This window comes from Aulonocara sp. 'chitande type north' Nkhata Bay, linkage group LG5 (assembly GCF_057382095.1).
Source record: "Aulonocara sp. 'chitande type north' Nkhata Bay isolate Kocher_YH1m ecotype deep benthic linkage group LG5, A_spYH_male_GT1.1, whole genome shotgun sequence".
Taxonomy (NCBI): Eukaryota; Metazoa; Chordata; class Actinopteri; order Cichliformes; family Cichlidae; genus Aulonocara; species Aulonocara sp. 'chitande type north' Nkhata Bay.
In genome coordinates, this window is record NC_141348.1 from 19794739 (window position 1) to 19822364 (window position 27626).

At 42.5% G+C, this 27626-nt stretch overlaps 2 protein-coding genes across 2 annotated transcripts; one reads left to right on the top strand and one right to left on the bottom strand.

The window, feature by feature from the left end:
• The first annotated feature begins 9556 nt into the window (after positions 1-9556).
• Positions 9557-17597, top strand: phf13 (PHD finger protein 13). The gene is made up of 5 exons (XM_086291890.1): positions 9557-10004; positions 10843-10944; positions 12073-12252; positions 14465-14876; positions 14974-17597. Exons 1-5 carry the CDS (start codon positions 9960-9962, stop codon positions 15204-15206), a joined length of 972 nt encoding a protein of 323 aa, XP_086148016.1. The 5' UTR covers positions 9557-9959; the 3' UTR covers positions 15207-17597.
• Positions 17598-17667: 70 nt separating this feature from the next.
• Positions 17668-25861, bottom strand: dnajc11b (DnaJ (Hsp40) homolog, subfamily C, member 11b). The gene is made up of 16 exons (XM_086291889.1): positions 25729-25861; positions 24965-25094; positions 24797-24870; positions 24616-24717; positions 24364-24492; positions 24147-24269; positions 23621-23694; positions 23336-23525; positions 23114-23199; positions 22595-22711; positions 22342-22497; positions 21900-21969; positions 21634-21691; positions 21256-21398; positions 21043-21172; positions 17668-20935 (listed from the first exon to the last, which is right to left on the bottom strand). Exons 1-16 carry the CDS (start codon positions 25801-25803, stop codon positions 20910-20912), a joined length of 1683 nt encoding a protein of 560 aa, XP_086148015.1. The 5' UTR covers positions 25804-25861; the 3' UTR covers positions 17668-20909.
• Positions 25862-27626: the final 1765 nt, after the last annotated feature.

A 27626-nucleotide genomic window follows, 5' to 3' on the forward strand; every position in this document is an offset into this window, starting at 1 on the left:
GCATCAATAAATTCCGGATGGTGGTGTTAAGCTGCATGTGCACTTGAAACAATTATTTAATAAGTAGCGCTCTACTTCCAAGTCAAACCCATTAAGACTACTAAGAATGCAGACATTTAAAAAAAAAATCCAGTTCTTCAAAAGCTAATTCACTGACACTTTTTATTTCCGTGAATTTGAGATGTCTCTTACCCTAAGTGAACTAAAGAAATGACAGCTAAGGGAAACGAAGTCAGCACAAAATGTGGATGGCCAATAAAACTTTCAGACGATGTAAATGCTGAGCAGACGAGCAAAGTAAAGCCTCCATAAAGCAAAAGACCCGCTGAAAGGTTTAGCTGACAGGGAGCTAGTGATGCAACATTTCACTGTAAAGCGCTGATGCGCAGACAGAGTCTAAAGGTAAAACTTGCATGGCACATTCTCGCAAACCTCAATGTCTGAGGTATGCAAAGCAACATGTCATACTGTAAACAAGTGGCATGGACAGATAAAGTTGAGTCAAAGGTTTACGAGATAAAAGGAGCAGCATTTGATGAAAGAAAGCCTTGGCAGTCCCTAAACATTGGAGTGGCAATATTCTTCTTTGGGGTTGTGCAGCAGTAACAGCAAAAGCACAGAGAGGCTTTCACTACATAGTAACAAAATCTCATTGGACAGCAGCCCTCAACCATCAGCTACTCAAAGAAACACAAGCTTAAGCATTTTTGATGGCACTTAAATTCATCTGCCTTAGTAATGCTGTGTAAGCAAAACAGCCTAAAAACATCAGAACGTAAAGTAATCTGCACAGAAAAGTGGCTGAAAATTCACAAGTTAGGAAGAGAAAGACTAAGGCTACGTTCACACTACAGGCGAAAGCACATCAAATCCGACTTTTCTGACCCTATGCGACCCATATCCGATCATGGTACGACAGTGTGAACAGCACAAATCCGATACGCCAATTATCAGTGCCGGAGAAGCGCCCAAGAAGACATTGTGAACACTTCCTGGCCATCCAGTGTAGATGTTAGTGAAACTGTTGGGAAGACAGCGTTGGAGAAACGTGAACATTTTATTTGTACTGTATAATCTGCAGATTCTGACAGAAATTTGCAACTATCCTTTGAAGCACCGCTCCTCTCTAAAACAACAATAAGTATAGTAGTAGTAGTAGTAGTTGTTGTTATTAGGCTATATGTAAATAACAAAATAACTTTATAACTTAAAGAAAAATTGGGAAACGTAAAGTGCGAAACAAGTCTTTATATTAAGGGCCATCGGTCAAACAATATTGTTTGCTCTGGGTCTAAACAGAGCACGTTGTGTGTGACTAGGGCTGGGCCATATTATACAGTTCACGGTAATACCGGTATAATGTTAGGCAACGATAGGAAAATGAAATATCGCGATAGAATATGAGTAAAACGCGCATGCGCAGTGCCTTTGTTTTCATACGCACATGGCCGATTGTTGAGTGAAACAGATGAACCAGAATTGGTTTGTAAAAATGGTGCAACTTCAGTGATGTGGAACTGGTTTGGTGTTTGTCCGTCAGATATACGACAAAGCACATTTTTTTGCAGAACATGCAAGCGGCCGTCGTTATTGTCGTACCGTATTTTCACGACCATAAGACGCACTGTACTAAAAGGCGCAGTCTCAGTTACAGTGGGGCAAAAAAGTATTTAGTCAGCCACCGATTGTGCAAGTTCCCCCACCTAAAATGATGACAGAGGTCAGTAATTTGCACCAGAGGTACACTTCAACTGTGAGAGACAGAATGTGAAAAAAAAAATCCATGAATCCACATGGTAGGATTTGTAAAGAATTTATTCGTAAATCAGGGTGGAAAATAAGTATTTGGTCAATAACAAAAATACAACTCAATACTTTGTAACATAACCTTTGTTGGCAATAACAGAGGTCAAACGTTTACTATAGGTCTTTACCAGGTTTGCACACACAGTAGCTGGTATTTTGGCCCATTCCTCCATGCAGATCTTCTCGAGAGCAGTGATGTTTTGGGGCTGTCGCCGAGCAACACGGACTTTCAACTCCCGTCACAGATTTTCTATGGGGTTGAGGTCTGGAGACTGGCTAGGCCACTCCAGGACTTTCAAATGCTTCTTACGGAGCCACTCCTTTGTTGCCCGGGCGGTGTGTTTTGGATCATTGTCATGTTGGAAGACCCAGCCTCGTTTCATCTTCAAAGTTCTCACTGATGGAAGGAGGTTTTGGCTCAAAATCTCACGATACATGGCCCCATTCATTCTGTCCTTAACACGGATCAGTCGTCCTGTCCCCTTGGCAGAAAAACAGCCCCATAGCATGATGTTTCCACCCCCATGCTTCACAGTAGGTATGGTGTTCTTGGGATGCAACTCAGTATTCTTCTTCCTCCAAACACGACGAGTTGAGTTTATACCAAAAAGTTCTACTTTGGTTTCATCTGACCACATGACATTCTCCCAATCCTCTGCTGTATCATCCATGTGCTCTCTGGCAAACTTCAGACGGGCCTGGACATGCACTGGCTTCAGCAGCGGAACACGTCTGGCACTGCGGGATGTGATTCCCTGCCGTTGTAGTGTGTTACTGATGGTGACCTTTGTTACTTTGGTCCCAGCTCTCTGCAGGTCATTCACCAGGTCCCCCCGTGTGGTTCTGGGATCTTTGCTCACCGTTCTCATGATCATTTTGACCCCACGGGATGAGATCTTGCGTGGAGCCCCAGATCGAGGGAGATTATCAGTGGTCTTGTATGTCTTCCATTTTCTGATGATTGCTCCCACAGTTGATTTTTTCACACCAAGCTGCTTGCCTATTGTAGATTCACTCTTCCCAGTCTGGTGCAGGTCTACAATACTTTTCCTGGTGTCCTTCGAAAGCTCTTTGGTCTTGGCCATGGCGGAGTTTGGAGTCTGACTGTTTGAGGCTGTGGACAGGTGTCTTTTATACAGATGATGAGTTCAAACAGGTGCCATTCGTACAGGTAATGAGTGGGGGACAGAAAAGCTTCTTACAGAAGACGTTACAGGTCTGTGAGAGCCAGAGATTTTCCTTGTTTGAGGTGACCAAATACTTATTTTCCACCCTAATTTACGAATAAATTCTTTACAAATCCTACCATGTGGATTCATGGATTTTTTTTTTCACATTCTGTCTCTCACAGTTGAAGTGTACCTCTGGTGCAAATTACTGACCTCTGTCATCATTTTAAGTGGGGGAACTTGCACAATCGGTGGCTGACTAAATACTTTTTTGCCCCACTGTATGTGTGCCATTACTGTATTTAACACACACATAAGGCGCACTGGATTATAGGGCGCATACAAGTACTGTATGCGTATTTAAAAAATAAAGCGGGAGCAAACCTGAGTTCGGTACCTTACTCACATTTCTATTACCAGTAATCGTCATCATCAACAACACACAAGCATACAAGTGTGCGTATTTAAAAATAAAGCAGGAGCAAAACAAAGTTTGGTACTCACATTTTTATCATCAATCAAACCCATCGAAGTCCTCATCCTCTGTGTCTGAATTGAACAGCTGCGCTAAATCTCCATCAAACATGCCAGGTTCACTTTCTTCACTGTCAGAGTCACTTTCCGTGCCGTGCGGCTCCTCGGAAATGATGCCGGCTTTTGCGAAAGCTCGAACAACAGTGCCATCAGACATGTTAGCCCAAGCATCTACAATCCATTGGCAAATTGTGGCATAACTCGCCCGGCGCTGCCTTCCACTCTTGGTGAAACTGTGGTCTACATCGGTCATCCATCGCTCCCAGGCCGCTCGCAGCCTTACTTTGAACGGGCGGTTCACACCGATGTCCAGCGGTTGGAGTTCCTTTGTCAGGCCTCCCGGAATGACAGCAAGCTCACAGTTCATTTGTTTCACTAGTTTTTTCACATCGGCTGTGAGATGGGCACGCATAGAGTCACAGATTAAGAGCGATGGTGATGCGTGGAAAAAACCACCTGGTCTCCTTTCATACACCTCCCTCAGCCACTCTTTCATCATTTCCTCATCCATCCAGCCCTTTTCATTTGCCTTAATGATGATTCCTGCTGGAAACTTCTCTTTAGGCAATGTCTTTCGCTTAAAAATCACCATAGGCGGCAGTTTCTGTCCATTAGCATGGCAGCCAAGCACAACAGTAAAAGAAGACTTTTCATACCCCGTTGTGCGTATCGCTACCGTGCTGGTCCCCTTCTTCTCCACAGTGTGACTCACCGGGATGTCAAAAGTGAGCGGGACCTCGTCCATGTTTGTGATGTGGCTGGGCTGGATGTTTTTGTCGCCGATGTGTTTGCTGCAGTAGGAGCGGAAGATGGCCAGCTTTTCCTTATAATCCGCTGGAAGTTGCTGCGCTACCGTAGTCCTGGTCCGGATGGAAAAATGGCACCGTTTCATAAAACGAAAGCACCAAGACGGACCTCCTTGGAAATGTTCAATGTTCATCTCTTCAGCTAGTGAAACTGCTTTTAGCCGAATGGTGACCATCGAAACGCTTCTCCCGCTCGTTCTTTGCTCGATGATCCACCGCTCGAGTCTTTCCTCCAACTCGGGCCACCTCGCCTTATGTCCGCGGAAACTCAGCTGCGTTTTCTTGACCTGCCGGAGCTTGTTTTCTTGCTTCCTCCATTTGCGAACCATCGATTCGTTAATCTTAAATTCTCTCGCCGCTGCTCGATTTCCATGTTCCTCCGCATAGCTGATGGCCTTCAGTTTAAACTGTGCTTCATAAGCGTGTCTCTTCGCCATTTTCAGGGTTGTTAAAACAACGATGTCCTGCATAACGCACATACCAGTTCTTTTATACAGGTATGTGCGATAAAGTCAACGCACACACTTCACCCTGTAGCGTTCTCATGGTGTTCTCTACTACGTCCTCATTACAACACACAGGGTGCACTGTGCTAGAGGGCGCGCCGTACTTTTTGAAGAAAATCTAAGACTTTTAAGTGCGCCTTATGGTCGTGAAAATACGGTATTTGTTGGACTAAGATGCTCTTAAATCTGGGAGTAATCTGAGTCCTAAACTCTGTATGTTTCAGGTCAAACGAACACTGCAGCATCACTGAGAGTTAAAAACTGTCTAAATTCTTTCATCTTTAATAAAACGATCAGCATTGCTTCTTTACCAGGTGAAACTATGAAGTTTAACTTCCAGGCATCCATGAAAACAAAATTTATTACATTTAACGGAGTTCGAAGTTAGCAGGAAGCTAGCGGAAGTTAGCTCGCTAGTTTCGCTAGTTACCTAAGCATGATATTGCATGTTCTGACTGAGATTTCTGGAAAAATTCTAACGTACAGCTCCACTATCACTTCCAACATAAATGAAGACAGGAAACTAAACAGCAGTGACGTTTGTAGGGTTACTGAAGTTGGGCTAGCTGGTATATAATGATGTGCTACCTGATCGCTAGCGACACAGCTATGTTAGCATAACATAAACAGTGAAGCTGGAGGACGAACACTAACACTTTTCCACTTATAAAAGTTAACCTTAAAGTTCCTGATAGTTAGAGACAAATGCAATCGCATGGCAGGATACTGTAAACGGACAAAACTTCAGTCAGGAGAACAACTGAGATAATCCATCCACAATACGAGGTTAGTCATTAATATACTGCAGCAACATGGGAATACAGCAGCTGCCAGAGAATTCAACATTAATGAATCAATGGTACAGAAGTGGAGGAAGCAAGAAGAATGAGTTTAATAAAGTTTGATTTATCTGACTGCTTTGTTTCGCTTAATGTGCCTTATAATCCCGTGCACCTTATGGTCCGAAAAATACGCACTGCACACTGCAGTTTAATGTTGCAAAGCACCTCTTTTTAACTTCAGTGGATATTATACATGGTTATGCTCAGGATGTGTCAGCCCATTTCTACTGGAAATGTCTTTTGGTTAAAGCAAGGAATTTGCATTTGCACTGTTACATTTTTATAAAGCTTTAATGTACATAAAAACCAGCTTCTTGTATAAGTGAAAATAAATGGAAGGTTGTCTTTTTGTGCTAGTAATGTTGTGGAGTTGTATTTTGTCTCGCATCAATTATATCGTCAGTTATATCGTTATCGCAAATTTTCAAATATATATCGTGATAAATATTTTTGGCCATATCGCCCTGCTCTATGTGTGACGTCTTCTTTTGCACATGCAGATCACTTTGAGGGTTCACACTAGAGCGCGTTTGCTGTCACATTTTATATGTAGTGTGAACAAGAAGAAAAAAAATTGGATTTGATCAAAAAATTGGAATTGAGCATTAAGACCTGCAGATCTCTAGGAACTCTCAGGTTGCTGATGTGTTGTCAATCTAATAAGTTGTAATCATTGATTTCTGTTTTTGTTTACTTATTTTATTGAGTGTCTGATTTAGGGGGGAAATGGTTGTAGTTCCAGGCTTGGCTATTTAGCATCAGAAAATAAAAGGAAAAAATAAACCCCAATAAAATAAACATTTAGACAATTGTCTACTTTTGGTGCACGTTTACTGAAAGGTGTGTGTGGGACCTTGGGAAGTTAGGAATAGCATTTTGGATTCTCAGCAAAGTTATTTTAGATTTAAGAAGCCAAAACTTACTTTTGTGTTTGAAGTTTCTGAGCCTTTTTTAAATATGTGGCTCTCACTTGTCCCTTCTTCAATCTGGCAATCTGCTTCTGACTCATCTGAGGTACAGTCTCCATCTTCAGCTGCTTCATCAGTTGAGCTATTAGCTGAAGCCTCAAGTCTGGTACCTGCCACATGAATCTGGTTTGTGTCAGTGATGTCTTCTTCTTCCTCTTCTTTTGATCCGTTTTCAAAACAGTCTGATGTAAAATCGTTGTTGGCTTCACCCAGCCCCAGATGTTGCTCCAAACTTATGTCACACTCAATATGCTCTTCTTTAACACAGACTGGTGTAATGAAGTTGTCAGCTTCAGTCAGCACTTGTCGCTGATCCCAACTTAAGTCATATTCTATTTTCCCTGCTTTAGCTATCGTAGTGAGGCCCTCTGATATTTCAAGGTCCACCCCGGTGTTAGGCTCTGAGGGCTGTTCTCCAGCGTAGTTATTAACATCTGTCATAGGAAATAGAAAAAAAACCCCATTACTGAATACATTACATAGTAATCATATATGTTTTGCTTTAGTTTGAGTCGGTACTTGCCCCTTAACCTGAGATTCTTTTAACATGTCAACGTGGACATGTCAGTGAACACATAAGACATGGAAACAGTTTATCTCAACTATCCTTAGACTCTTACCATGTTGGGGGGGGGGGGGGGGGGGGGGGGAATCAATAGTCACTAGTCACCATGCAGAACAGCTGTTATTGAGTTATTCACAATCACCAGCCACTCAGTTAGGTACACCTGATCAAAAGCTCTTCAACACAAGAGTGTCGGTATGCAGAAGAGTGTCTGTAAGCGCACAAGACATCAAACCCTGAAGCAGCTGGACTAAAGCAGCAGAAGACCACACTAGATGCAACTCTAATCAGTCAATAATAGGAAACTGAGGCTAGCCAACAGTGGACAACAGAAGACTGGAAAAAATTATTTTTCTGTTCCAACATCCAAATACAAATCATGCTTTGTACTAGGGCTGCCACGGTTAGTCAACTAGTCATTTCAGAGACATCAGTTCCCCACCAGCTCGATAGCTGGAGGGGGGGGTTCAAGGCTCACTAGAGCCGGTGAGAAAACCGGACATCCGGCAAATCGTTTTCAAACCCACCGCCATCTTTCGCTACTCAGGTTAAACATGATATATAAGTCACTTAGATAACTTAAAAATGTTATTGTTTGGCTTTTTTCAGTATTTTATTTGTTCCTCTTCCTACTTTGTATCAATGATTCAGGCTGCTGGTTGTGGTGTAACCGTGTGGGGATGTAACGGTTTCATGGCGCAGTTTTAGACATCTTAGTACTAAAACACAAATGATCTCAAACTAGTTTCTTGAACATCACAATTGCTTTACTCCACTCAAACGGCCTTTTAAGTCACTACATCTCAGTCGAGCAGAGCAGTTTTGAGATGCGGTGGAAGGGGGAACGTGGATGTGCAGCAGACAAACAACAGCACCTGTGTGATGCTATCGTATTTTTGTGGATCAATATCTCCAGCACTTGACTGAATCCGTGCCATGAAGAATTAAAGCAGTTCTGTTAAGGTTAAATGGGGTCCTACCTGGTACTGGTCATTTTGTATGTGTTAGACTGATGGGTTACTACCTATGAAACATGTCCGCAGTAGTTTAGTGGTAAAGGCCAATCGAGGTAAAGTTAATTAACAGCTTTATAACGTGAGGGGGCCCTTTAGTATTAGTCTTAACTAACTAACTAAAGCATTAAATTACGCACCCATCACACACACGTCCTACAGTATTTACACACGGTGTCGCATTAAGCTTGCAATGCTTTAATTTAACAATTCCTCTTCAAGTGTAGCTAATACAGGTCAGTCAACTGGAAACGCAAGGATCCAAAAGCAACAAACCTATCCTGTGTAACTTTATCTCGGGGTTGAGGACCATGTGCAGAATGTCCCGCAGGCGCTTGTTTTCCTCACAGCACTCCACGACGATACTTTCAACTTCACCAAACACCTCCATGGCCACGGCGGTGAGGCGTTCAGTCAAAAAGCTCCGAAAGCCCTGGAGTCTAACGCTCGACATTTTGGACTATTATTATCTACACAACGCCTGAGTTCATCCGCGTGAACACGCTCAAACAAAAGAAAACAAACGGAATTTCACAAAGGCGACTTCCTGTAGGAAAAGTCTTCTTCGGTGGATTTCGTGGGTTACATTAGCGCCCTCTTCTGATAGCGCGCAATCTACAAGGAGAAGTACAGATTATAAAGACTAAAGAGGAAATAAAATTTTGAGATTACGGTCGAAATTTTAAGATTAAAGTCGAAATAATATTTTGAAAAAAAGTTGCCATTTTGAGATTACAGTCGAAATGTTATTTTAAGCAATTTTAAGATTGAAGTCAAAATAATAATTTGAGAAAAAAAGTTGAAATGTTTCGGTTTTTGACAATGACAATGACAATGACACGCCTTGTGGAACTAGGCGTTCTTCAATGGGCTAAATGTTCTAAAGGGTTTTCCTTATATAAAGCTCAGTGCATTCCTTCTTTTTAAGAGTGTTGCCAGATTGTTGATTTTGTCACTCCAAAAAAATGTATGCTTTGTCTGTGATCAGTTTATTTTGGCCCTAATGATGACATCCCATTACTTACATCAACATATCTGTAGACGACATACTGACAGTTCCAGTGAAAAGATCGAAATGCAAGTCCAGCATTTGGAATCGACCCCTGAGCTTTTATCTGTTATGTTTCTCACTAAATAATGAAGCCTCGCTTTTATGAAACTGTTTGTCAGTATTGATCGATTAGTTTAGGGCCTTCGAGTTTCCATGCATATTTTCCAAAGCAGAGAATTTGTTAAAATGTAGGAGACCTTTAAAGCAGGCCTGCTTTTATCCCTTCACACTACTGACCAAAGATGGCGCCAATCCACAACGTCGTTCCCTTAAATAAATAACTTTGAATGAGTAGAAGAAGAAAAAGAAGCAGCAAGGGGCAGGCAGCTGGTGACAGCCGAAGTGTACCGTTCCCCCACCCTCCTCAGCACTCTGTTAACTGGATCAAACGGAGAAATTGCCGGACAGCTCGATGGAAATACAATAGTAACGTTTGCTGATAGTCGGCGATTACATTTTATAACTTTGAGCGGATAGGACTAGCGTTTGTAGGCGAGTCCAAGTAGTGTTATCGTTGCTGCTTGTGGCAAACTGAGTTAACACTGTTGCTTCGAGCTTTTAGCATAGGTAACGTTACCGTTAGCTGTCTAGCAAGCAAAGGCTAAATAACTTCAGTGTTTACGGTCCCATCGGATTGCCAGCTTCGACAGTCTGCCAGGTTATCGCCAAAGCCGTCAGGTTGTCGGCTACTCGGTAAAGATGGGTGACATAAACCCATCGACATCCCATGCATTTCAGTCGGAGGTGAGTGTTTTATATAATTGTTTGACAGTGAGTAGTTTGCAGTCACGGCTAGCGACGTTAGCAAATGTCAACTTATTTGAGGTTGTCACTGTGACTAGCAGCTGCTGATTAGTTAGCGTTAGCTTGCTGCTGCTAATGTTGACATATAATATTAGCCAGTGGAAAAATTTGACAAGTTATACACACCAAACATTCCCGCGGTATTAGAACAAGCTGTCAGCTTTCTATAAATAAAACTTTACATGTCGCATGAAAATGAGTCATTAATGCCACTTTAAACGGTACTTCACGAAACCTGCGAGTTAGCCTTACTGTATGCTTCATGGAGAATAAAACATTCCATCATCATTACGGAGCATGCTAACATTAAAGCTAGCTGACTAACCATCATATTCACGCCATCTGGATTTTTCGCAGTGTAACAGTTGGCGGACAATGATGCTTTTGTTGCACTTTGTTATTCCTTGATAGTCTGTAATATGTATTACCGCGCGGCTTCGTTGTTTTGTCCGTTAATTGAACTATAGTGACACTAGCTGGTTAGCAGTAGCTAGTGAGTTATTTGCGGTCTACCGCTAGCCGACCAAGCTAACATTAGCTGTCGTTTTTAGTTGGGTTTGTCGGTGGGGGTTGGCAGGAAGGTTCACTTTCATGTCTATAGATAAATATGTGTGTGCGTGGGCGTAGTGAATCAAACTTTTGCCTGTGTTAGTCGCCGTTTCTCCCACCGTGTACAATAGAGGATGTGTGGCGCGATCACTCGTCGTTCATATCAACGCCATATCTGGCAGTGCAGGTTTATTGCAGCTAATGCTTCAGTAACATGATTGTGTTTCAGGGTTTCAGTCCGCCGTACAGGAGGAGGAGGACAGTGGAGGATTTTAACAAGTTTTGCACTTTTGTTCTGGCATATGCCGGTTACATCCCATACCCTCAAGAGGTAAGAAAACCAGGCGGTCGGTGGCTGTGCACTCTTCTTCACATCAGCATCTGTCTAGTTGGGCTATAACGGTGTCTCTTAAATGTTTTAATCAGGAGCATCGCCTGTGTTATACATAGTTGCATTATATTTCCGCATGTAAACAAACAACCATACAAAGTAGGAAAATATTTAGTCTTGACCAGCAGAAGTGAAATCTACACTCTTGGGGACCAAAAAGGAGATGGCCAGACAGGGAGATTACTTTAACAGATTCTTTTGGCTTTATAGTTTCTCTGCCTGTGTTTATTTTAGTTTTACACATACTCAACTAAGAACTTTATCTTCTTTTTTTCTTTTTGCACTTACATGGACTCTTGGCTTAATACATGGGTCTCTTTTGCCCTTGTCGGGTTTTTTTTTATATATATCTTCTTTTTTTTTATTCTCTCACACATACAGCCATCTATGATGTTACTATGTACTAGGTTAACTGAATCGGTTGTATGGAAAGTAGCCTTGTTCATGCTGGTCATTCATTCACATTTATATGCATTTAACTTGTTGAAAACATTCATTTTAGTCTAATTACAGTTTGTTTGTTTTTTGTTTTTTAACACATGCTCCTCCACTGTCTAGAACATGGAAGCCATGTCCTGTTATCAAAGGATGTAGAGCTGCATCCTTTGATAACAGTGTATCTTTTGTTACGCAATTGGGGGGGGGGGGGGGGGGGGGGGTTTGTTGTTGTTGTTGTTGTTTGGTTTTTTTATTCAGACTAGATAAGAAGCACCAGGTGGTAGAGATGTTCCTGTAAAGTGACACACACCCTTGATAGCATCAAATGTTCTGTTATTCTCCACTGCTGCAACTAAAGTAGAGCATTGTTTTAGTGCTATTTTCTGTAAAACCAAAATAAAATGTGACATCCCTCTCTCTGGTTTATGTGAAGTTTCTTTTATCATAACTAACGTTGGATGACTTAGTTTCCTTTTCTTCACCATCAACAGATGACTTGTTCGCTTTCCTTTCAGGGATTTATTTTTATGGTCATGTGATTGCAAATGTATTAATTTTTTACCTGTTAGTAGCCTACTTCATCTCCTTATGTTAGTGAATTAACCCCTGCACTTCCATTTATTATTTTAGGACTCTCCACTGCGCAGTAGCTCAAGCCCCCCGAACAGTACAGGCAGCACAGCCGACAGTGATGGCTGGACCCCAGGACCAGCATCTTCCTGCCCCCAACGCCCCCTGAAGGGCCCCCAGGATAGGAGCAGGAAGCGTCCACAGCCAGGATCCATTCTGTCCAGCCACGCCAAGAAAGATGTAAGACAGATTTACAGTGGGGCAAAAAAGTATTTAGTCAGCCACCGATTGTGCAAGTTCCCCCACTTAAAATGATGACAGAGGTCAGTAATTTGCACCAGAGGTACACTTCAACTGTGAGAGACAGAATGTGAAAAAAAAAATCCATGAATCCACATGGTAGGATTTGTAAAGAATTTATTCGTAAATTAGGGTGGAAAATAAGTATTTGGTCACCTCAAACAAGGAAAATCTCTGGCTCTCACAGACCTGTAACGTCTTCTGTAAGAAGCTTTTCTGTCCCCCACTCGTTACCTGTATGAATGGCACCTGTTTGAACTCATCATCTGTATAAAAGACACCTGTCCACAGCCTCAAACAGTCAGACTCCAAACTCCGCCATGGCCAAGACCAAAGAGCTTTCGAAGGACACCAGGAAAAGTATTGTAGACCTGCACCAGACTGGGAAGAGTGAATCTACAATAGGCAAGCAGCTTGGTGTGAAAAAATCAACTGTGGGAGCAATCATCAGAAAATGGAAGACATACAAGACCACTGATAGTCTCCCTCGATCTGGGGCTCCACGCAAGATCTCATCCCGTGGGGTCAAAATGATCATGAGAACGGTGAGCAAAGATCCCAGAACCACACGGGGGGACCTGGTGAATGACCTGCAGAGAGCTGGGACCAAAGTAACAAAGGTCACCATCAGTAACACACTACAACGGCAGGGAATCAAATCCCGCAGTGCCAGACGTGTTCCGCTGCTGAAGCCAGTGCATGTCCAGGCCCGTCTGAAGTTTGCCAGAGAGCACATGGATGATACAGCAGAGGATTGGGAGAATGTCATGTGGTCAGATGAAACCAAAGTAGAACTTTTTGGTATAAACTCAACTCGTCGTGTTTGGAGGAAGAAGAATACTGAGTTGCATCCCAAGAACACCATACCTACTGTGAAGCATGGGGGTGGAAACATCATGCTATGGGGCTGTTTTTCTGCCAAGGGGACAGGACGACTGATCCGTGTTAAGGACAGAATGAATGGGGCCATGTATCGTGAGATTTTGAGCCAAAACCTCCTTCCATCAGTGAGAACTTTGAAGATGAAACGAGGCTGGGTCTTCCAACATGACAATGATCCAAAACACACCGCCCGGGCAACAAAGGAGTGGCTCCGTAAGAAGCATTTGAAAGTCCTGGAGTGGCCTAGCCAGTCTCCAGACCTCAACCCCATAGAAAATCTGTGGCGGGAGTTGAAAGTCCGTGTTGCTCGGCGACAGCCCCAAAACATCCCTGCTCTCGAGATCTGCATGGAGGAATGGGCCAAAATACCAGCTACTGTGTGTGCAAACCTGGTAAAGACCTATAGTAAACGTTTGACCTCTGTTATTGCCAACAAAGGTTATTGTCAATGGAAAATTGTATTTAGTAGTCAGTATAATCTTTTAGTGATATAAGTTTGCTTATGGTAGGATGCTGTTTGTAGTTATTTGGTAGTGACAGGATGTGTGATTTTTAGCAGGCTTGGTTCACCCCCACATCCTGGGAGCGTGGGAGAGGTTGTACCTTGTTTTATTGTTTTAACGTAGCTATGTCTGTTTTAGTCTAAGTGCTTTAACTGCTGGACTTCCTCACCGTGCCATCTAGGGTGGGGGAGACTACCCTCTTTATGATCAAGGATGTACCTTTTGTGCTTTCATGTTATATGACCCTTTGATCAACACACACACACACACACCACACACACATACGCTCAATGGAGTATAAATAAAGACCGGGGCAGTTCTCTCACTGAACTGCCCCGGCAGCCTCGCTTAGAGTGGAGGCTGCCCTTGCTAGCAAGAAGTTCTGTGTGTTTCTCTTCTCTGAGTCTTTACTGAAGAAGTGTTTTAGAACATTTTCCCTAACAGTTATGTTACAAAGTATTGAGTTGTATTTTTGTTATTGACCAAATACTTATTTTCCACCCTGATTTACGAATAAATTCTTTACAAATCCTACCATGTGGATTCATGGATTTTTTTTTCACATTCTGTCTCTCACAGTTGAAGCGTACCTCTGGTGCAAATTACTGACCTCTGTCATCATTTTAGGTGGGGGAAGTTGCACAATCGGTGGCTGACTAAATACTTTTTTTGCCCCACTGTATGTCACATCATCAACCTTATATAATCTGACCAGGTAAAAGTTTTGTTATAATTTTCAAATGGATATTAAATTTTCTCCTCTGCAGCACACAATCACTACCCTGCATCCAGATGATCGCAGGAAAGCTGACAAGCTGAAGAAGAAGAAGAGGAGGAAGGAGAGGGAGCATCAGTCTGTTGAAGAACGTGGGGCTCACTTAGCAGTCCCAGAGCTGCAGTGCCCGCTTTCCTTTGGCGGCCGAACAATCAAAGAAGAGCCAGAAGATGACATCAGCATTCCCCTCCACCCCCAGTGCGTGCCTAGCCCGTCCCCTTGCAAAGAGGAACCCAAGGAAGAGCGTCGATACTGGGACGGACGAGACCTTGAGGAAGGGGTGGTAAAGATACAGAAGGTGGAGGGCTTTTCAGGAAACAGAACGGTGTTCCGCCAGGGAAAGCAGGTGGTGTTCCGAGACGAAGATGGCTCAGGGGAGGATGAGGATATAATGGTAGACTCTGGTAAGAGATTTTGGGGTCAGAAATGCTTAAATGTTTTTAAAAAACTGATGAATGAATAAAGTGGAAGCTCAGTGTATTTTGTCTCCTTTCTTTTCAGATGATGACTCGTGGGACCTGGTGACATGTTTCTGCATGAAGCCTTTCGCGGGACGCGCCATGATCGAATGTAACAAGTGCAACACCTGGATCCACCTGTCATGCGCTAAGATCCGCAAGAGTCACGTGCCAGAGACATACGTGTGCCAAAGCTGCCGAGAGACACACGGACCTCCAGACACTCGACGTTCCCACCGCTCGCGTGTAGGCCCACGCAAACACATGCTGGACTGACCCCAGGCCACATCCTGAACTCTGACCCGTACCGCTCCTACTTTAACCCTCTACTGGACTGGCCCCTCCTCCTCAGATTCAGGTCTTGCACCCTTCAGTCTCTCTCCTTCAAGGTTCAACCATGAACCCATATTTTCTACAAACATTTTAGTGGACCTATCCCGAGCCCTTATCCCATTTGAGAACAATTTGAGTGCTATTTTAGATTTACTAAGGTTTGTTTCTGCTTCCTACAGTCTCTGCGCGTAAGGCAATCACTGAATGGATGTCTGTCTGTAGATGACATTAGCATAGCAACAAACCGCTACTTTTGGGGCTTGGTGTCTCGTGAACACTGGAAGCATTTTGAACTGCCATATTGAGAGAATTCTCACAACTGCCACCCACTATGGTGCATGCTGGGATTTGTGGGAAAAATGGTTTGCACTTTAAAAAAAAAAAAAAAAAATCCACCTAACCTTTCTTTCAGAGACGGGTGTGTCTTTCTGATCTGGTTAAACTGGATTTAATTTCTCTATGATGCCTCTATTGATGTTACATAATTAACCATTTAAAACAGGAAAACAAGTTGAGGCTGGTGTCAATTGCTTCAGATGGTGCTATAGTATTAAGCTGAGGTATAATCGAATAGAACAAAGATGTAGGATAAGAGGCTAGAGTCTGCATCTGCATCATCAGTTTGTTGTTCTGCTTTTCTTGTTTAAGACATTTTCAAGAATATCATTGAGGCCATTAGCTCATACAGCTGAACCAAGATCTTGTCTTCCAGACACTGGTATTCCTCTGAATCAACACGTTACTCAGCCATACACAGAAGCTTTCACACTTTGTTTCTCAACGTGTTTAAACAGTGTTCTTCGCTGACCACATTTGTTCCTAATAAAGAACTTGTTATATAACAGTTTAGAAAAAAGAAAAATTGGGCAAATGACAAAAGTCAGGTTTTCAGTATATCCTGTTATATCTGGTCAGTATGATTTTAGTTAACCACTTGATGCGCTTGACTAAGTTTTCAGAGACAAATATATTTATAGAAGGGAACCACAGTCCTGTTTGCAGTACTGACAGGTGAAAAAAAGGTATCTGTAACTGGAATGGTGTCAGACCAGAAATCTTCAGTTTTCAATGAAGATTTCCGGTTGAAATTATGCACGCAAGCGTTTAAATAAGGGTGTTGGCGATGCATCTGCTGCTATGAGTTGTCTGAACCAATCTCCATGTTTTTTTTGTTTTTTTGGGGGGGGGAGGGGGTTTCAAGTCTTTTGCAAAGCATCAAGTAGGGATGCACTGATGTGTCAGCAACACACCGGTACTGGCCCATGTTGGCCCTGTTGAGTTGTTTTTACACTTTTAACTCTGCACAACGTTGTGAGAATCGGGGCTGTTGTCTACACTTGCCGTCTGACATGTAGCATACAGATTTTTTTTTTCTTCTTCCCCTGTTATAACGATTCATTTGTCATCCTGGCCCAAAGTGAGTAATGCTTAATAATAATAATAATAATAATAATAATAATAAACATAAAAAAAATGGAAGTCAGATTTTTATTCTGTATTGATTCTGAATTTTCAAATCAGTGCACCCCTAGTACCATGGTAGTGGTGGTTTGTCTCTGGAAGGTCAGAGCAGAAGGTCAGATCTCAGTGAGTAATCGCCTCCCGTTAACTTTTGCATTGCAGTATTCGGTTCTATGTGGAGTACCATTGATGGAAAACTTGCTCCCATTTGGATTAAAAGAACTTTAAGCTTTGTTATTCATGTGCCATCTGCTGTTGGGACTTGTGTGTTTCTGAACATATATATATATATATATATATACATAAATATAAATATATAAATAAATGCATAAAAGCCATACTGTAGAGTGACAGATTTTAGACTCAGATTCTTGGATACTTGTCGGTGATGGGGTTTTATAATGCAGAATCAAAGAGTTGACCAGGGAACGACTAAAACAGACGAAGAATGTTTGTTTGGGGGGTTTTTTGTGTAAAGAACAAGAATTTCCAAGAGTTTGAACGATTAAACTCATCTGTGCACTCTCCTGGTATTTACAAATGTGGGTTAACTGGTTTGTACCCAGCAGTCGCCTAAGTTATGTTTTTAAGACATTTGAAGAACTAAAATCACTTTTGCTGTTTCTCAGGACATGCTTGTCTTGAAGAGAATCTGAAGACTCCTTCAGACACAAGCTCATAATTTTGAGTGTGCGTCTTAAAGACATTAGTGTAAATTAATGTTGGGGGGGGGGGGAAGCTCATTGTGATACAGCTTGTTTAATCTGAACCTGGGTTGTTCTATCCTCTTACTGAGAAAGCGTTTGTTCTGTGGTGCACACTGTTTCTGTGAAACTATTGTAAACTACTGTAAATAAAGAGTTACCATTTTAACTTGATTTTTTTTTCTTTTTAGCGGGGTGAGGTATAAAACTTCAGTGTATTCCGTGACTCTGGAGGGTGTAATCAAATGCCAAACATCTTTTAATCATGTTTATTGTCTTTACAGGACACAAAAACGGGCTCCTGAAACCATTCATAACATTTAAATACTACGGCCAGTCAGTTTGGATGATGGGTTGGAATGTAACAGCAGGGAGCACTCTTTCTGCAGGCCTCAGGGTGGCACCAGAGCAGAGGTGACAGATGACTTGACCAAGAAACCTTTACATCACACTTAAAACAACATAAGACAAATACTACAAACAATTAGTGCAAAATGGACGCTGAAAGAGTAATCCCAACCAAAGAGCAGTATAACAGCTCTCCCTTTCAATACACCAAAATAAACAGGAGCAGGGTGCAACTAATCTTAAAATCTTTGGGACTTTTATGCTACATCACCTACCAATTTCTCAACAGTTAAGTGTATCATAGGATATTTTGCCTTTCCCTCACCATTAAGAGGAGCAAATAACAGCCAAGGAGAATTAGTGCATGTATGACCACATAAAGTGGCTTCAGAACACATTCGCCTTGCAAGCAAAAGATCCCGGGTTCAGTCCTAAGAGAAGACAAATCCCTTGGGGAATGTGTCGGAATTCCCCGAGGAATTGAGGTGGTGTGAAAATCTGCCAAATTAACTTTGTGGTGCTACCTGCAGTGGCGACGCTTTGTGAATAAGGGAGAAAAATATTATTTTTATCATCTAAACGATAGTAATACAAGCCCTCTGCAACTATAGAGTGGCGTGTCGCTTAAAATGAGTGTGAGTCTGATTTGTTTTCAATGAAAGCATCAGGGAGAATAGTATTAAATTAAAATATGACAAACTAAAACACTGTAACACCTAATTTAGACAATATAGCTTTGTGGTTTTGGTGAGGCTACGGTTCAGTTGCCCAAAACCTCTAGAGTCAATGGAAACATGTGCCTCTGTTCTACGGTCTCTCCACCTCAGAGAGCAGCAGAAGGACCCCGACACAAAATAGAGTAGATATTATTGACAACTATATTGCCAAAAGTGTTCACTGACCCACTCAAATCATTGAATTTAGGTGTTCCAATCACTTCCATGACCACAGGCGTATAAAATCAAGCACCTAGGCATACAGACTTCTTCTACAAACATTTGTGAAAGTACAGGTCGCTCTCAGAAGCTCAGTGAATTCAAGCGTGGTACTGTCATAGTTGTTATTATAATAAAGTGGAAGCATTTGGCAATGACAGTAACTCGGCCAGAAAGTGGTAGGCTACATAAAAATCACAGATCAGGGTCAGTAGATGCTGAGGTGTGTAGTGCAGAGACGGCCAACTTTCCGCAGAGTTAATCGCTACAGATCTGCAAATTTCACGACCTTCAGATTAGCTAGAGAATAGTGTGTAGAGAGCTTTACAGATTGCGTTTCCATGGTAGAGCAACTGCATCCAAACCTTACATCACCAAGTACAATACAAACCTTCAGATGCAGTGGTGTATAGTATGTTGCCACTGGACTCTAAAGCAGTGGAGGCGTGTTCTCTGGAATGATGAATCAGGCTTCTATATGTGGCAATCCACTGGACGAGTCTGAGTTTGGCAGTTGCCAGGAAAACAGTACTTGTCTGACTGCATCAAGCCAAGTGTAAAGTTTGGTGGAGGGCTCTGTGGGAACAGTGTGGGGAGGGGAGGGCAAGGTCCATAAAGACACGGTTGAGCAAGTTTGGTGTGGAAGAACTTGACTGGCCTGCACAGAGTCCTGACCTCAACCTGACGGAACACTTGGGATGAATTCGAGCGGAGACTGTGAGCTAGGCCTTTTCATCCAACATCATGTCTGACCTCACAAATGTACAAATTCCCATAAACACACTCTTAAACCTTGTGGAAAGCCTTCCCAGAAGAGTTGAAGCGGTTATAGCTGCAAAGGGTGGACCGACATCATATTAAATTCTGTGGATTAAAAACGGGTTGTTCAAAAGTGTGTGAAGCCAGACAAGCAAATACTTTTGGCAATATAGTGTATAAGAATGATCAATTCAGATCAATACAAACCATGAAAGGTAGAGATGGATTGTAAAGTGGCTTGCATATGCACAGCCCTATTACAGATATGGCAATTGTGGAGTGTAAAGGGGGAATCATCTGATCTGTGACTGCAGCTGGGCTTGATTTCATAGCCAACGTGTTAAGCTCAATAAATTACATCAGCAGCAAATGAGCTACATGTGGCAAAAGTGCTGATCTTCTCCAATTTGCATCCAACCAATTACAAAATAATCCAAATGTTTCAAATCCATGCCAGTATTTTACTGCTACCACTGGATTTGTTCCAGATATACATCAGAGAAGTACAAACTATAACCTTCACTGTATTTAAAGTCCTTATAGAAAATTCTGTTTTGGCTGCAGCTACACAGTCAATCAATAAACACTGACGCAAATCAAATCCAAGCTGAATTTCTGCCTTTAAATTGCAGTCTAGAATAGATATTAAAAATCAATATGTGGAATTTGAGCTTCTCTCCCTCTCTTCAGTTGGAACTCTACCATTAAAGGGCAACTGCCGCGTTCCCTCCCCGAGCAAGCCCTCCCCTTTCTTCTACATCTCAGCCTTCACAGATACAAGTTCAGAGCACCAGTTAACACCTGCCGACCGGCACCGCAGTGAGCAGCAGATAGCGGCACTAAAATCATAAATAAATTAGGATGATTTTTTTTTGAGCGGATGATGAGAAATTAAAAAAAAAACAAAAAAAAACTCGAGTTTAGTCATTCCTCAGTCGTGGCTAGCCTCGGGGTTAGTGAGACGTGATCTGCGACCAGAAACATTTACATGAATTATTGCAATGACTATGCCATACCAATATTAGATCAAAACTATCAATGTGATACACATATAGGACAAAGACTACAATGATATGGGGTAAAGTAGAGCCCCCACTTTTAGCTCATCATTTAGGGAGTGTCAGGCCCTCTTGTGTAGTGCATATATAAATCTATGTTGTAGGTCTGTAGGGTTGTAGGGTCTTCTCCCCTGCAGAAGGCAGGTATTTGAGCAGCTCTCTCAGGTGTGGGGACACAAAGGGCAACACCTTGTCAGTGCTGACTGAATTCTGCTGGCCCACAGGAAAACATGAGTGGAGGAACTATCGGATTTGCTAACGTCACAACAGAAGAAGGCCAGAGGAGAGAGGCCAGCTTATTTTCGATGTGACCCCCTCCATTCTTGGGTTCTTCTGTTCACACAGTCCGTTTGCCTCGCCGTACTCCGACAGCGCTGCCCTCTAGGACTCGGACTCAATTCTGTGAGCTGATGAGACAAAAACACACTAGTAATCTGAACACGGATGCAAGCAGATGCTGTGCTGTTGAATACTATGGTAAATAATGTTACTCTTAATAGTCTCGCATACTAACATTGCTTGGGTATCCGTAGCGACTCTGTGTCTGCAGAGATGACTTGGTGCAAGACACCCCTGAACTGGTAGAGTAATTTTAGACTCTTCTCTTCGCCTACACAAGGGTCGTAGAAACCGGGCAACCCTGACTGCACACAGAGAAACAGTTTAAAAGAAATGCATGCAGATGTACATCAGATGCGGAAAGAAACTTTCGTTTGGTTTGACGCACCTTAGAGGCCTCAGTGAGGATGAGTTTGGAGTCTTTGACGAGGCACTGTAGAGGCACGGTCACATCGATGACTTTGGCTTTCTCCTGCTTCTGGCTGGTGTCTGACACAAACGTCCCATACCAAGCATTCAGGATGATCAAGCCTAAAAGGTAATATACGTCCATCATGATTGGCTTCACAGCAATGACGTTATGGGAGTCAGACAGACAGGATCTAAAGTTACAGTGCATTATGTAGTGTGACAGCTACTTTGACATGTGTTTCAAATATATGGATTCTTACCAAGTTTTGAGTGGATACAAACTTAAAGAAACATCAGTTTTTCCACACTGTGCAATGATTTTATTGTGTGTGCGTGTGTGTGTATATACTCTCACCCATCTTGGATTCTTCTGCTTCTATGATTCTCCTCACAGACTCCTGCATCAGCAGAACCTGCAGAGGAGCCGAGGGAGAAAAAAAATAGGGAAGGCAGGAGGGGAGAGGGGGGTTAGAAAGAGAGCAAAATCAGGATAGGATTGTAGCGAGCTTTTCTGGCGAGATTCAGTCATGAGTTCATAATGAGGAGAGCTGAACTCAGAAACAATGATCAATTATCCCCCACACACAATAAAGAACTGTGTTTCAGCATGCGAGTACTCACAGCAGACTCTGCCTCCTGCTTCTTCTTGGCGATGTCTGTGGCAGAGCTCTTCCTCTGCAGCTCCAGCTCTCTGAGAGGCACAGAGACAGACAACAATCACCCGCTGGGATTCACATTGGAGGCGTCTGTGATGACAGTGTAAGCATGAAAGAAATCCCTCTAGTATTAACAACACCCGCAATAGAAATGCTGCTCTTTTTTCCCCCCTACAGCAGAGTTGATCACCTTTATCTGATGTGTAAAGTTTGGCCATCATGCTATTCATTAAGTGTAAAAAAAAAAAAACATAGATCAAATACAGAAAAGTAGAGGAGAACCAGGTGATGATTAATAGAAAATTATCTTTTCTTATTTACGAGTTTTTGAGAACAAGCCTGGAACCAAGAGTTTCTTCTGCTGGGACAATGTGAGATGCTGTTTGAGGCAGAGGACATTTACTCACTGTTCTTTCTGTGCTTGTGTGTACGGGATAACGATCAGCCTGTGGACGGCCATGTAGACCAGCAGAGGTCCCACAGTGGCATAGAAGACGGCGCTGGGCAGCAGTTGATCAGTCAGATGGACTGGGAACAGGTATGTTTGATTTGCACGTGCCAGCCTACATAAGCCCAAATGTAAGCACACTCTTATAAGATAATCATGCAGTGAGGCAAAGACACACAGTAGAGTGAGACCACACTGTAGATGGCCCGTACTTGATCTTGAGTGTAACTCCCTGCGGGACCCCAATGCTGACAGTGGCTGACAGTATACTGTGTCGGCTGATCTTTCTCTCTGCTCCATATTCTACCACAGTGCCAAACCAGCCTGTCCTAGAAACACGGGGATACAAAAGTGAACAGGGAGATAAATGAAACTAGGCAGCTAGTAAAGAGAATAGCATGGCCACAATTGGACTTTTAGAGCTACTATAAGTGGTGATCACTGTTGTGAGAAAACAGCATGTTTTAAATGTTACATTACCTTTTAAAATAATGTCTCCATTAATGCAACAACTACAGATCATGTCTTAATCTGTATTAGCTCTGTGAATAAGCTATTGTTATGATATTGAATATGCTAACAAGAAGAAAAAGTAAAATTATATTTCTATAACTTTCATTGTATGTTTGAATAAAACCAAACACAGCATAAACATGCAACTGGGCAATGACCCCAAACACAATATCAGCAAACTATTTTTTGCATGTATAGGACACTTTTTACACACATACTTCACAGATCCTTTAACTTTGGTCTGGTCTTCATCCTGGAACTTGTACTGGTAGCTCATCATCAGGTAGGAGTGTGGCACGCCCAGCTGGACAATGCAGGTTGGAAAGCCAGGAGAACAGCAATAAAGAATAGAAATAATAAGGAAAAAAATGATCAAATTAATAAAAGTAATGACGTAGTACTGCTGCAGCCTTTGTGTGCATGCTTATCTTTGAATGTACCTGCAGAGCTAGAGTAAAGTGGCTGCTCTTGGTGTCTCGGACAAGGCTGGTAGTCATGGCGCTGTTGGGCCCCCAGCGCCACTGAAGATAACCCATGGTGTTCTGATCCAGGTGCCGCGCTGTCATCAGAGAACAACTCGGTCGCAAACCTCGAGGTGAGAACTGTAAACCGCACTGGGCTGTCATGAAACTGAACAGAAAAAAAAAAATCATACAGAAAGGAGATATGAAAGGAGAATGCAGTTTTGCAGTTTGACGCATTATTGACAAAAAGTTGGGTCTTACCACCGTGGTGTGACATTGCGAAACACCTTTAACCCAATAAGAGGTCCCAGTATGTCTCCCGCACCAAACTCCACCTGCAACAAATGCAGATGCAAGTGCACGGAAAGAAGAGATTGTAGAAGGCTACAAAAACTGAACCTACCGCCTTACGCATTACATACATCATGTCTGCAAGAATGTATGATTCCCAACTAGTTAAAGTGCAAGTTACATCAAAGTTTCCATTTGGTCTTCAACCAAGGAAGATCTGTACAATCACTTCAGCTTAAAGGTGCATGTATTTAAGGTCACAATGACCTTGATCATTGGCCACCACATTCTACCCAGATTCTCCTCAAATCCAGGTGGACATCTGTGCTACATTTTTAAAAAATTCCTTTAAAGCATTCCTGAGACAATGTGCCCAAACACCTGGATAGACACACAGACTTCCTCAGAGGTATAATGAGATGGATGGACAAGTTCCTACTCATTAAAACAAAACGTTAATGTGCTTCTCTCTGTAAATGTGTCTGCTTGTGCGTACCTCCCCCCAGCCCTTGGCTGACATAACCCTGCGCACGGTCATGTTAATGTTTCCTCCTCCGTTCCCATTATGCGTGGAGAGCGAACCAGACAGCACTGCTGTGTCAGAGTTCGTCAAAGGAGCCTGCAAAAAGACAGACAGCACAGAATACCGATGTGATCTTGGCTCAGGCTAGCACGTGGGTGGACGGTAATGGCTAAGTGAATGTTTGTTGTACCTCTATAGACTGAGAAATATGCATCTTGTTGATTTCAATATGAGGAAAGCCTCCTCCTGGCATCTCTTCAAAGTCTTCATCATAGCGGTCAAACAGGTCCGTTGCATCCACACCAACGCTGATGGTGCCCTGAATAATGATGCCGTGACAAACAGATTGACAGGATTAATTAAGAAAAAAGGAAAAGAGTGGGAGACATAATGCAATGAACGTGGAAACAGGGCTGTTTCGTGCTGTTATGATGCTGCAAACCTTAGGGTTTGTTCTTTGCTGCAGTCTCCTCTCCTCTCTCTCTCCCTGTAGCCTTTCATATTCCTCTCGAATTTCTGCCGGTGTCCTCTTCCTCTCCACCACCTACACAGAATCACAAAGTGCAGGTGACGCAGACACAGCACTCAAATGCAAGAAAAGTAGATTATGTTTGGAAACATACCTCCCAGCCTTCCACCTCCAGCCCTTTCTTCCCAAAGATGTCATAGATAGCTCTGGAATGAGCATCACTCAGCACTGAGCAGAGGGAAAGCAGATCCCGAAGACAGACAATTCATTTCACAAGTTCAACTATACCTACTAAATGCCTTACAACTATGAGATTCCTCACCTTCATAAGCTTGGTGAACCTGGTTGAAAAGTTGCTCAGCTTGTCTTTTCAGCTCTGGGTCTCTGTGTTTGTCTGGATGGTAGAGCATACATAGCCTCCGATATGATGCCTTTAGCTCCTCAGCTGTGGCCTGTGGCAGGAGACAGGACAAGAGTCACCCCTGAGAATGGCTGACTAATTAAACTGATTAAAACAGCAACTGTTGGGTATTTTTGCCTGAAAATAATTGCCACAGCCTCCTGAATTAATGTCTGTTCAATCAATTAACTGACTAATCAGTTAATTGAGAGCTGAAACACCACTGCTGCATTAGTGCGTCCAAATTCAAGAGTGAAAAACAGTCAGCAGGCGTTTACATTAAAAAGCCATTAACAAAAAGCGTAATAATGCACTACGCGTTAAGCTAAGGAGTCTGCCCCTGTGTACCTAATGCTATCTAATGTTACTTAGATGAGCAACTACAATCCACACAGCTCATATTCGCCCCAGTTTTTAGGAAAACTCAGATTTCAGAGGATGTTCTTCAAGACGATCGTAGCATTTCTGCCAGCGCCTACTTCCATGTAAAGTAGATAGACAGCCTGCCGGTGTTCGACCGGTCTCAACCTCTAACGACGATGGTGCCGACTGAGAGAAGCGTTATTCGGTTGGAGGATGAGAGCACACGGGCTGCAGAAGGCTTTCTCATTAAAACCCAACACAGAGGTCACAGCAAAAAGTCCGCTGACGTCGGACATCACTGATAAACACGAAGCTAACCTTACCTCTTTCCTAACGTTGAGCAGTGAATAGAAGTCCTGATTGTTAGACTCAATATCATCATCTAAGGGAGCCGCCATGTTTGCGTTTGGTCCGGTTCGGTCCCGCCCACTCGTTCAGTGTTCTGGGAGCTCATTGGTCAGTCACAGGAGGAGCCGCTGTCTTTCTGTCGTCCTCTGCTGGTTGTATACATACAAGGAGAAAAGGGCTTTTTATAAAATGTATGTTGTCAGTTTATGACTTTTTTTTTGTCATCCTTCAATTTGAATGTGCGCCAAACACTCAACTGTGATTGGCTATGACAGATTTCGGGGTGTTTAACAAATTATGTACTATCTAAAAAGAAGTACAGTGGAAGAAATAATAAATAAATAAACAAATAAGTAAATAAAATCTTGTTACTGGCATTGGTTCTTGGCCTTCTAGTAATTTAAACATTTCACAATCTGTGCATCGCTAATAATAGCCTCTTTCAGTCTACTACTTCCTTTCCTTGGACATTTCATTTTGCAGCCTTATATTTCTACACTATATTTAGAAGGAGAACTGAGTACTATGTACTCCACTACATTTATCCTTAGATAAAAGACCAGAATCAGATTTTACAACCAAATCACTGTTGATACCCTCAGAGCTCAATGACTACAGGCTAGTTGCCAACTAAGACATGGGTGAAGACATCTCTTGACCCTCTGCAGTTTGAATACAGATTAAATCTGCAGTCATCTACATACTACAGAGAGCGACATGGTGAAGATCACCCTCTTTGATTTCCATAGTGCATATAACATGATTCAGCCGCTGCTGCTGAGAAAGAAACTACAGGAAATGTCAGTAAATGCACACATTCAACAACTCATGAATTACTGACAACCAAAAAGACCAGCTGCAGTATGTGAAAATGTGCAGTGCTCTTTGAGATCAGGTGATATGCGGTACAGGAGCTCCACAGGGGACAGTGCTGTCTTCATTCCTGTTCACCTTGTACACCTCAGACTCTCAGCACAACTCCAGGTCATGCCACCTACAGAAATACTCTGACAGTTCTGCAGTGGTTGGATGTATTAGTGATGGGCAGGACGAGGTTTGCAGAGCGCTAGTGGACGGTTTTGTAGAGTGGTCTAACAGGAATCCTCTGTTTCTGAATGTTAATAGCTCAGAAGAGAGATGGTGATCAATTTAAGAAGGAAACAGACAGTTACACGACCCGTGTGGGACAGGATGTTAATGTGGAGGAGTACAAGTACCTGGGCACCTGCATTGACAAAAAGCTCAAATGGAAAGTCAACACAGACTGTTCAGGCTCTGTTTTGCTAAGGAAGCTGAGATCCTTCAATGTGTGCAGCAGAATCTTGGAGTTTTTTCTCACTCAGTTGTGGTGAGCACAGCGTGCTGCTGCGGGATGAGAAGCATCAGAGCTGGTGACACGGATAGACTGTATAATTGTTTAGGAAAGCTGGCTCTGTTATTGTCTGCAACCCGGAATATTTTTGAAGCTAAAATCACAGAAAAACCTTAACCACCCTCTGCACCACTCACTAGACAGGCAACAGAGCAACATCCTTAACCGAATGATTCAGCTTCCAGAAAGACCACACATTATTATTATTATTATTATTATTATTATTATTATTATTATTATTATTATTATTATCATTATTATTATTATTATTATTGATCAACTGGCCATGTAACAGACTGGCTACCTGTTCTGGCTGTACCCCGCCTCTTGCCCTGTGAATTTCAACTGTTGCAATGAAAGAATTTCCCAAATATGGGATAACCTATTTCTCATCTCATTTATAGAAGTGCGTATACACTTCCACACACCAATTAAAACATATATAAAACATTTACCCCCTGGATTAGCTCATGTTAATAAGTGAGTATATATTAACATGAA